Source organism: Strix aluco, chromosome 2, assembly GCF_031877795.1.
Source record: "Strix aluco isolate bStrAlu1 chromosome 2, bStrAlu1.hap1, whole genome shotgun sequence".
In the NCBI taxonomy this organism is placed as follows: Eukaryota; Metazoa; Chordata; class Aves; order Strigiformes; family Strigidae; genus Strix; species Strix aluco.
In genome coordinates, this window is record NC_133932.1 from 135,600,383 (window position 1) to 135,612,443 (window position 12,061).

The 12,061-nt window shown below is 44.8% G+C and overlaps 1 protein-coding gene across 6 annotated transcripts in view; it reads right to left on the reverse strand.

Annotated features, from left to right (window-relative positions):
• Nucleotides 1–12,061, reverse strand: part of GDPD5 (glycerophosphodiester phosphodiesterase domain containing 5) — a 177,713-nt gene that overhangs the window by 29,524 nt on the left and 136,128 nt on the right. For all 6 annotated transcript variants that reach the window (XM_074816509.1, XM_074816511.1, XM_074816510.1 and 3 more), the window contains 2 exons: nt 10,238–10,331; nt 6,464–6,609 (listed from right to left, as the gene is read on the reverse strand). In XM_074816509.1, coding sequence (XP_074672610.1) covers nt 6,464–6,609; nt 10,238–10,331 — 240 coding nt within the window. The remainder of the gene's footprint in view (nt 1–6,463; nt 6,610–10,237; nt 10,332–12,061) is intronic.

Below are 12,061 nucleotides of genomic sequence, written 5' to 3' on the forward strand. Positions count from 1 at the left end.
TATTCCCGGAGGTTCCCCTGGCACCACTTTGGAGGCAGAATTTCTCTGTACCAGGACTTCATATCCCCTGCAATGCAAGGTTTTTGTGAAAAGGGAAAATCTGAGTTACAGGTATTTCCATCACCCCAGCCTGTCTCTGTCTCCCTCTAAGAAAAAAAGGAGCTGAAGACCCAAATTCAGTATGTTTAGGGTAGAGGTACAGGAATTACTGGCTGAGATTAGTGCTAAATTTTTTTTTAAATGTTTTACAGCACAACTGCAGTAACTAAATAAATGCATAAACTTTCTGCTTGTGTTTTTCTGTCTCCCTCCAGTTTCTTTGATGGTTTTTCCTCCTTTACACAATACATTCAGGCACATTATGTCTAAAACCCAAATCCAGGCTGCAGTGATCCAGTGCAACAGGACACAATTTTAATTTCTTAAGAAACCAGTGCTGAAGTAAAGGAAGCCCTGAGGCATAAAGCAATGATTTCACTCCAAAACCTCTGTCCTATATAAACCTTGCCAACATCCACTGAAAGCCACAAACAGAACCTGTCCAGGGTTTCTAGAAGCTGTTCCTACTCTGCACTTGGTTTGATAGGCTCATCCCTTGCAAAGATCAGGCTACTATTCATTTCTTCCTGCTACAGAGACACAGCAAGTAATTTCTAGAAAATTGCCCATGGATGAACTTATTTTGACTATTTTTGTGCTCAGAAGCCAATTGCAAATGCTTTCAAACGGAGTCAAGAGCTCTGTACTTTCCTTAATGAAGATTATGAAAGCGTGCTAGTTACAGCAGCGTAGCCTTGCTACAGAGGGACATCACTAGACTGCATTTTTCCCCTAATTAGCCACCTTGCCAGGCCTTAATAAAAATCACTGCATCATTTTTATGTTGGGGAGGCTAACGCAGAAGCTTGCACAGGAGAACCAAATTTGTTCCAAAGTGTAACTGAAGTCACTGCACACCTCTAGCACTGTGTGCCGAGCTGCACTAAAGGATTTGATCTTTGCTTCATCGACAAACTTTAGGGATATTTTTTCATCCTTTTGGAAACATGACCATCGTTTAAAATTTTTTTGAAGTTCTCCCTGCCTTAGCTCTCCTTTCCAGTATCAGTCTCTCGTCTGCCAATAATTGGACTAAAAACTCAAGGCATGATTAGGACAATACCTGAAAAAGGGTATTTTCCTTCCTGTAAAAAGATGCCTTTTGGAAGTTCCCTGTATGGGACTTAGGTGTGGGATCTCCCAGTACACTGATTTCAGCATTAGTCTCCCATCATGCCAGGTCACTACCGGGCAACAACAATACTGTTTAAAAAAAAAAAAAATGTATCTTTAATCCCTAGGAATTCTAGGTATTTTAGAGAGCATACATATCCAGCACTGCTGGAAACAGCTCAACTAGACTGAAAGGAAGGGTAAAAGCACAAAACTAAAAGAGAAAAACAGGATTGTTTTGGACAACAGGATAAACTCAAAAGCAAAAAGCCATTAGAAATTTAGTAACTAGATACAGGAGATGAGACCTCATTATTGTTGTACTGCACACAAAAAAAGCTGAAGCTTGATTTAATGAAAGGCTACCTAACCTTACATAGATTTATTTCAACGAACACAAGCCTTTCTCCGGGTCTAACAGAAGATGCTAATTGTGATTGTTTGTTATTATCGATCGGACCACCAGGCAGGTTGACTGGCCATATTTTTAATAGGTGGGTTTACATCAGATGTGCAGCAAACCAAATGCTTCTTGATTTCAGCAGCACAAGCAGTACAAACCAAAGCACTTCAGAGCCCTTAAAAAATAAAGCCATCCCAAATAGGTGGTGGCAAAGTTTTGGTACCCAAGAGAAGATGAAATAAAGGCCCTCAAAAAACCACCAAGACAACAAAACCCCCCAAATAATAGAGAGAAATCACCAGGTTTTCTTCATTGTCTGAAAGCTCTCCAATGAACCAGTCACAACCAAAAATCTTCATTACAGTTTCTATTGGTAGTTGGCACCACAAGATGACAAAACAGCATCTCTATGAGAATGCCAACATACACTGGAGGCACCTTCAGGAGTCAAAAAAATAAAACCAGCTCCACACATGCAAGGCCATATTTGCTGGAATTTTCCCTGGAACAGCATGACACACTCCCTGTCGAGGCAAAACATTGCCATGCAGTAACCCAACAGGTAAAACCTAAGCACAGTTAAATGTTGGCTGCCCACCAAGGTACTTTGTCCCAGCAACGGGTACTTTTCCACTCTGGAGTTTTGCAAAGCCAATGAGTCAGCATCGCTGGAGAACGTTCCTCCCAGCACGGTGCCTGCGCTCAAGCGAGGAGATGGGACATCATCTGCCGTGCTGGAAGGAGCTCGACGGCACGAGCGCCTCGCACTTCGAGGCACACAGGCAGCTGCTTCAGCACAGTCTCCCTCAGTGCTGTTCAGACATGCCAAAAACCAGCTGTACGGGTGGTTTGCCAAAAGCGTTTATTTCAATGCTATTTGTAGCCTCCAGCTCTGAAATCAAGAGTGGTTCTTGCCTCCGACATGCTTGGATGGTTTCCACAGGTTTAGCCTGATTGTTTTGAGACCAACCGCTACCTTTTTGGTGCCAGTAATGGGAGGTGAGTTTCCAGGCTTCATGAAGGTTTCCAAGGAGACAGATAAGGCTCAGATAAGTCCTTGCTATTATTAATCCTTTGGGTGATTTTTACAATACAATTTGAGATCAGAGATCACCATAAACCTACTCATTTTTATAAGGAATGTGTATTTAGGACTAGCAACCTAGAAGCAAGTAGGATTATGGACAGCACCTTCTTCTGATCCCAAAAGCAAAGACAACCTGCCTCAAGCTGAAGCACCGTGTGAGGAAAGACACTTGGGAGAAGATTTTAAAGGTGCAAAGAAGAGTGGAAGTTGATGTCCTACTTGGTGAAGTTCCTCATTTTCATCTCAGATTTGGTGCCAGCTTTTACCCTCTACCCTTGTTTTGGCTTATCCTCAGGATAAGTGTCATCTTGCTGTGGTGGTAAACGTGCCAGACAAGTTTATCGCCATTGAAGACAAAATACAACGAGATTTCTGTAAGAAGAATAAAAAGGATGGAAGACCAGAGACAGCAGACACCTACTCATAAAACCATCTGAAAAGTTTAACATCAATTACAGAGAACCCCATCTTATGTTTTGGGGTGTACCCATCAGAACAAAACCCTTTCAAACCAACAGCCATCAAGTGAGGGCTAAAACCCTCAATTCCCAGCACATTGCTGCCATAACCCTGATGTTCTTCTGATGGGAGTCCAGGACAGAAACAGATCTAGAGGCTGAATAATTAATTTTAAAAGATCCTTTGAAAAGAAACTGATTAACTAAACACCTGCTAAGAGAAAGGGTTTTGAGATGGCACCCTGATGGGAACAGACATTTAGCACAGTGAAAAGTGGTCATGGCTGAATGATGTTTAAGGCAAGGGAAGGTAGAAGGAGTCCTGCAGAAGAACCTTTCTCGCAGTGAATTAAAGCTCATGGGGAACAGGATGACACCAAAGGTACATTGCTTCAAGGACCACTACCACTACAGACAAATGGTCAGCCAGTGTGGAACCAGCAGCTCTGCTGTACTACAAAAAGCCACACTTCATCTAGGTACAGATGCCAGGATGGTTTCAGATTTTCTCTTGCTAATTAAAATGCAAGGACTTCTGCCCTCTTCCAGTTTAAGACAAATTATATGAGCCATATGGCCTTTGTTCCTCACATTTTTCCTCCACAGAACAAGGACAGCAGCTGAGTTGCACTCACACAGACACAGTGAATGTTGCTGTTAAAAATCCTAAAGGGATGAGAGAAGATAGACAGGGCACATGCATGCATGGAGGAAATCAGACTCCAGATTGCAAAGGAAGATCACTGCCCCTGTATGAGGGGCAGGCTGCATGCACTGATGGATCAGCTTGCCAAGTACTGTATCCCTCAGGAAGTGCACGCATCTGCAGCTTTCCTGGGAAACTCCATTTCACCACTTTTTGTCCTACATGTCATATCCCCAGCAAATCCTTTATTTCAGAACAAGTGTCTTCAGCCATCCCATGGATCCCCTTCACTCTTTTTTGTCAGAAGAGCACTCAGTTGTATTTGTGTCCTTCTAGTATACAAGCATTGGATGTGCAAATGCAGTATTATAGATCAAGTCCTGCCAGACAGGTGAAGCAACCAGCTATCAGGCTTTATCAGAGAGCATTTTTATCTGCACAGCAAATCCCATTTGTCTTGCTTCAGGAGATTTGAAGGCAAATATTGCATCGCTTCTTATTATCTCCACTCCCACTAGATCTAGTTTCACCTCAGGTCCCAAACTCCCAGGCTCTGCAGACTTTTGATCTTGATGTTGCCCAGGGGAGGATGTCTGTGTCCTACAGCCCCATCTCCAGACTGTTCTCTGGGCTGTTTCCTCTTCTCTAGCTCTGTTTGGCCATTTCTCCAAAATAAACTATATACACTTGGCCTCAACGGCAAAAGTGTAGTAAGGAGCCCTGTGAAAACAAGATCCTAGTAACAGAAATGCCTTTTGGCAAAGCTTTAAAGTCACTAGTTTCCAAGAAGATATGACTTAGTACAACCTGAGAACTTGCACTGTAGGTGGAGTTCTTCAAACTTAAGGTGACATTTGATATAGCAAAAAGCTGGGCTAGATAGAAATACAGAACAAGGTTTTTTTGACCACCTGTCTCTGGTCCTCATTTTTCTTATCCTGTCTCAGCTTCGCCATTCAAGGGCACAGTCAGAGGACACTCACTACACATACAGCAAAGGCAAAGCAGTTGGATAAACCTACTGCCAACACATCATGGGACGTGCAGACTCCTGTATGGAGGCTGGAACAAGGTTTGCTGGTGTCTGATCTTGCTTCTTGTGGGCTTCAGAGCAAACCATCTGCTGCTAACAGACCACCAGCTCTGTGTATTGGGGAATGGTGAAGGGGAGGGATGCACCCTCCTGAACAACACCTGGGCCACAGTTCCACAGGCAGCACTGAGTGTCCTCCTCCACTGCTCTTAATCACCCTTTGTAACCCTCTGCACCCACTCTAAGATGCAAGCAGCATCTTTCCAGATAGGTTTATTTCATAATAGAAGGAAGTTGTCTGCTGTTTAGTTTCTTTAGAAGGTTATGGGGGGGGCGGGGGGCACACAGGCCTGGAAACCCCACAGGAAGAAAATCTCCTAACAGGTTTTGTGATTTTCTGCCATGCAGAAAGCATGCAGAGCACAGGATCTCACTTGGCTTCTTCTGGCCTTCATTGCTGGTACCAACTCAGTAGGACAGGAAAAAACATTTATCATGCCCAGAACTTCATTCCATCACCCACAGAGGCAATAGAGTTAAGAGTGACACAAATTAAGCTGGCATTTCAAGAGATTGCTTGAAGAAAGAAGTCATTAAAAATAAAAAGAACTAAAATAAAACTCTTCTGGGTCATGACAGGTGTTTCTCTCACCTAACAAACTCCCTTAGTGCACGCTCTTGGACTTGGAGAGGAGCTCAAGCATGCCTCAGCCTCCCAAATACATTCTGACAGCCTATACAAATATATTTTTCTGCTTTGAATGTCAGCAAAATAAAAGTTAGTTGCATGCCTTAAAAAAAAAAAAATACATTCACAAGTCCAGTGCCTACACTGCAGTACATTATCTTGTCTGAAGTCGATCAACCAGCAGAGAGAGATGGAGGTACAACTGTGCAACAGACCTATGCACAGAAGAACCCAAACTAGAGACCCAGGCCAGTATGTCCAAACACCACAGGACAGTGCTATCCTAGCCCAGGGCTCGGCCCAAGCCAGCATGCTCCATCTTTAGCCTGGACATGTCCAGAAACCTTGAAGAAGAAAGGACTGTATGATTATGATTTCAAGGTCTACCCAGAGGCAGATGACAGGGATGTTTCATCACCTCACCCAGTCTCATGATGATCTGCAATGCAATAGTATTGTGCAGTCACATAGGGTCACAGCTGTTTGTTTTTCCAGATTGCCACATAGTCGAGGTATCTTGCTGTGAGCTGAGCTTAACCACTGCTAGTGAGGTCCTGCAAAGGGCACAAAGACTGGGCCTCAAACTCTAAAGAAAAAAATATCACAAGCTTCTACTTCTGCAGCTCAGGGGCCAAGAGCTGAAGAGCAAAAGCCAGCAGAATGAACAGCCAGAAAAATGCAATGGCACAAACCACCCTGAGCAAGGCAAGGATTGTCCTTTTGTTTCTAAGGCATCTAGACCATCTGGGGTGTGACTTGACTCGGGGTTCATGTACTGATTTATGACCACAGTAATTCTAGCCAGGAGGTGTGCCTCAAAGCTACACTTGTCATATATTCTCTAGGGAGCAGCCTGGAGACCATCAGATCTGGTACCATCCTTTACACAGGCAGAAGAGCCAGACAACGCAGTACTAATAACGTGAGACTACTCACCATTGGTGCTCCACGGTGACCTATAATGGCTGGTTTTGGTCCTAGAGCCTTCTTCTCCATTATGCAAGGGGACGAGATGGTGAGGGGAACGAGGTAAAGTGCAACTACAACTGCGAGGTATGCAGTAAACATCAGCATCTGAGAAGCTGAGGTGGAAAGAGAGAGAAAGAGCTGGTGAAAACATTGATCCTGACCTCTTCACACCACAGGAGCAAAGTCAAGACACCTTCATCTTTCTCCAGAGAAGTCACTGATCTACAGCCATTGCCCCTAGTACAAAGCAGAACTCTGTGTTTAGGGAAAAATATATTGTATTTTTTAAAAAGTCTCTTTGAGCTAATCAAGTCCTGAGGGAGGATTGCACTTCATTTTTTATCAGGGAAACAAAACGTTAAGCAAATTGCTTAAAGTCCCAGCAATGTGGCCCAAAACACTTCTGATTTCCAGCCCTTTGGGTGGGACAGCACCAAATTTTGCCCTGCCCGACAGCAGAAATAGATCACCAGTTAAACATATCTACAAATAAGTCATGACACAATGTCAGTACATTTAATATCACTTGGGTTTACATCACTTGTGTTTAACATTGGTAGTTCGCCAACACCACCCATTTCAGCCAGGGTAACACCACTTTAACTGCTTCTGCATTAGGATTTGTGCCAGCCAGAACTGAGTTAATTTACAATAATGTTTTACTGATTAAGGTGGACATGTTTAAGTAAGTCCTTGGGTTGTGATGGTGCTGCACTGCCCGGGGTCTCTGCAAGCAGCAATATTACAGGACTGGCAAAAGCAGCAAAGAGGATGCTGGCTGCAGTGCTTGGGTCCAGATGAGCAGTCCTGCCTCCCACGCTATGCCTCAGCCACCCGCCTCCGACTGCTGGTGACTCCTCAAAGTCCAAAACATGTGAGAATCTTTCGAAGGTGCTGACAGTGCAACAGAAACACCCCTTGTTCTCAACAGGCACATATTCCTTATAAAGAACAACAGGCATCTTTGAATTCCTGAGCTATTTGGAGTCACTTGAAACCACAGATATTAAAGCATAAGACTCCTTTATTATTATTAATAATAATTTATTTTTCAGACTCACTAAGGCTTTGGAACTCAAGCAAGAACCTCAAAAAAAACCCCTTTAAAACAAATATTTGCCATGGATGCAAGATGGAGAAGGTGGGCTTATTTTTTAGGGGAAGGACAGAACAGCCCAGCTTTGGTCCTGACCACAACTGATCTGGTTTCACACACAAACTGCTTTTGCTTCCAGCATCTAATAGCTTCATTCAAACATGTTCCTACAAGCCAGAAAGTAACACTGGTAACTTTGCCAGCTAATTTTTCCTCCTCTCTGGAAGAGGTGTCAATCACCCACAGAGCATTCAAGGAACTGAATGGCATCTTGCTAAGTGAGCTCATGCTGTGTCCTGCACCATAAAGGGATGATGCCCTGGAGTTGTGCGTTACCAGCATCAAAACCTCCAGATGGACACAGGACATGATCCTGACCCAATTCTTACTCACCCCGGGAACACCACACACCAACCAGGCTTTGAAAAATCAGCCTAATTGTCAGCCAAGTCTCAGGCTGTGCAAAGAATCTGGTCCCTTCCTAGTACTGCAGTTCAGGGACTAAACAGCTCAGATTCAGACTAAAGGTAAGCACCATGTGAAATGCATGGGCTTCCAAATATTTTTACCATTGGACTGCACCCACAAGGAAAGGATGCCCCAGCATGGGCCACAGACCATGTTAAAATGGAGCTGAAGACTTCACCCAGCCATGCATATGTGGGAGCTGAGACCATGCACAAAAACCCAAAGTGAAGTATGTGCATGAAATACAAGCACAGTACATACTGTTCAATTTAAGGTGTGATGGTCTGTATGGAAGAAGCTCTCCTGGTGACCACCCAAGCCAAGCAAGCATGACAGATAAATCCCTCACTTTCTACAACATGACAACACCAATGACAACATTTAGATGCAAGCTTCCTCCTCCTCCATTCCTCCTGCTCTCAGTGACCACACCAGCCTAGTTTGGGCTCCTGGAAGAGTTTCACGTTTCTCACACTGCTGTTTGCTACTCAAGACTGCCAGGGCTGCCTTGAGCCCAATGTTTTCTATCTGACCTCAGAAGCAAGCTTCGAAAACAAGCTACTACCTTTTAAAACACTGTAGCTATTCAAGAAACTTCTATTCTCCAGCTTCGGAAAAAGTAGCATAAGGGGAACAAAAAAAGTGTAAATTTGTTCAGTAAAAAAGCCAGTTGCTGAAGACTGTCACGTGCCTCAAAGAGACAAGAACAGATTGTTGCACCGATGACTGCAGCTGCACCGGTTATTTCTAAAATATTATTATTAGTGAGTGAATCTTATTTTCCCATTACATGCAACTGTAGGTTCTCACAGACATCTCAGTTCTTCTCTTCCGTTTTTAACACCACCATGTCAAACATAACTGTACCAAAAAGTCTGTAAACCCCTCCAGGTAAGATACCTTTCACAAGAAAAATGACCCTGAAATAACTAAGATCCAATGGTACAGAGGAGATGAATGTTTTTCCTTAAAAACAAACAAAAAAACCCAACCCAGGAGCAGAAAAGGAGAACAGCTTCCTGGCTTATTAAAAACAAACAAAAAAGCCATTTTCAGGGAACTCAGCTGCAAGAGAAGTATGAGGAATTCAGGAGCACATGCAGTCTCTGCTGTAGGAGTAACCACAAATCCTCCCTCAACTGGCAGCCTAATTACATGCTAAGACATATTTAAGAACACCAGGTACAGCTTTATTGGCATATTTATGAATTAAGGGAGAGCAATTCTTTCTTTAAAAGGCCTCTCTGGATATCAAAGTCTTTCCATCTTCAGATACAGTTTCCTCATTCTTGACTCCCACTTCTTGGAAGTCTTTCGCAAGTGCTGCCAAATCCTTCCAGGGCTTATATTTTGCTGCAGGTTAAATACCAATTAAAATAATTTTTCTGGAGCTGGCACAAGTGTCTGAGAACATCCATGGACGCCCTGAAGAAAAACACTTCTGAGGACACAGGAGGATCAAATTATTTCACAAGAAAACCTGGAGGAACAGCTTAGACTTGGGAGAGCCCTGGCAACAAGGTGGGACAGGGGAGATGCACAGAAGAGCTTATTTCCCTGGACAGAACCATCAACAACAGCAGCTGGGTTCAGTGTGTCTTCCATCAGTCTGCTCCTTTAGATCATGTCTCCACGTGCATTTGAGGAAGCACCTAACCATCAGGGGACCAGATCTCCACTGAGCAAGCCCTCCAAGAGCTACTGCATCACAAGCAACAAGTCCATGAAGGCTTTCAAAGGCCAAATGCACCTAGAAATGCAGGTGAACAAAAGCCAAGGAGATGGGAGAAGGCAGAAGGGCTTGTAAGATCTGAAGAATAACACTGCATGTTATCTGCAGAGGGTGCGTTTATGTTTTCTAAAGCAGACTGATGAAAATCTGGATGCTTCCATTCATTGCATCATTGAAAACTGCCCTTTCACCTCCAACCCCTTTGTGCTTCCAACAACAGAACAGCAGCCATGGGATCTGGATGCATCCCCAGACCAGATTCACCCACTCCAGTTTCAATCAGGTTACTCTAGGAGAGCCTCCACCTCCCCACCATGCTGGAGGCTGCCGAGCCCAGGGAAGGAACCAGCACTGTCTCCTGCCAGCTGGTTCCCAACGGGAGGACCTACACCCCACCAGCCACCCACCAGCCCCTGACCACCACACAAGGACAAGTGTTACTCACTGGCTTTCTCCATTCGTGCAAACTGCCCCGCTATCAACCACGACAGGGCCGTGACCGCCGCAAGTGCTCCTATGTGCAAGAAAGGGGCTGTAGCCTGCAGGACACAAGAACAGGAGAGAAAAAAAAAATGATGACAAACACCCCAACACCTTTCAAATTCATTGGTCTTGCAGGGTCCACAGCGCATCAGATCAGTCTGTTTCCAGTTGGATTTCACACCATTCCTACATCAGGCTCCCGTATCTGGTTTGGCCATCTCTTCTTCCAAACCCTACCATTGCCTTTGGCACTTAGGCCACTATGAAGGCAAAGCAGGAAAGCTCTAAACCCCTTTTTGGGGAAGAGTTCACCCAATAACACAGATTTGGAAAAGGCCTCCTTAGACACCATGCAAATTCAAGTAAGGCTCTTGGTGCCACTAAGTTTTAAAGTTCTTGTAGTCCAGTTGAACACTGGTCAATGGCTCAATGCCCAGATGGAAATCAGTGATGAGTGCTGTCCCTCAGGGGTCTGTATTGGGACCAGTACTGTTTAGTATCTTCACCAGTGACATAGTGGGATCAAGTGTACCCTCAGCAAGTTTGAAGATGACACCAAGCTGAGTGGTGCAGCCGACACACCTGAGGGACAAGATGCTATCCAGGGGGACCTGGACAAGCTCGAGAAGTGGGCCCACATGAACTTCATGAGGTTCAACAAGGCCAAATGCAAGGTCCTGCACATGGGTTGGGGCAACTCCTGCAATCCGTACAGGCTGGTGGATGAGTAGCTGGAGAGCAGCCCCAAGGAGAAGGATGTAGGAGTACTGGTGGGTGAAAAACTAGACATGAGCCAACAATGTGTGCTCGCAGCCCAGAAAGCCAACCATGTCCTGAGCTGCACCCAGAGCAGTGTGGGCAGCAGGTTGAGGGGGGGGATTCTCCCCCTCTGCTCCACTCTCAGGAGACCCCTCTGCAGTGCTGGGTCCAGCTCTGAGGGCACCAACATCAGAAGGACACGGACCTGCTCGAGCAGGGCCAGAGGAGGCCATGAAGATGCTCAGGGGGCTGGAGCACCCCCCTGTGAGGACAGTCAGAGAGTTGGGGGTGTTCAGCTGGAGAAGAAAAGGCTCTGGGGAGGCCTTAGAGCAGCCTCCCAGGACTTAAAGAGGGGGTATAAGAAAGATGGGGGCAGACGTTCTAGTAGGGCCTGTAACAATAGGACAAGGGGTAGTGGTTTTAAACTAAAAGCAGGAAGATTTAGACTAGCTCTAAGGAAGAAATTTTTTTTTTTACAGTGAGGGTGGTGAACCACTGGCACAGGTCCGCAGAGAGGTGGTAGATGCCCCATCCCTGGAAACATTCAAGGTCAGGTTGGACAGGGCTTAGAGCAACCTGATCCAGTTGAAGATGTCCCTGCTCATTGAAGGGGGGTTGGACTAAATGACCTTTAAAGGTCCCTTCCAACCCAAACTAGTCTGTGATTCTGTGAACACACTGGACTGTGTGTCACCAGGAGAGAAAGTCGGAGATGGATCCTCTGACTCATGCTTCTGTTCTCCAATTGCCTGTCTGAATCTTTAAAAAACAAGAAAAGGGAAGCACTTCTCAGAAATGTTAGTCACTTGTGTGAATGCTATTTTTTCCCCCCATGTGTTTGTGTATATTTGTGCACTCCCAAATATACAGCAGTGATCACCAGTAAAACCTCTCAAGCCTTTCATGGGCAAAATACTTTTTGGACCCCTTTTTGAGGAAGAGATGAAAAAGGAATAGAGAGCAGGTCTATCAAGAAATGAACAGTTTATAACTATTTTCCTCTAATACTTAAATAGCCCTGCAGCAT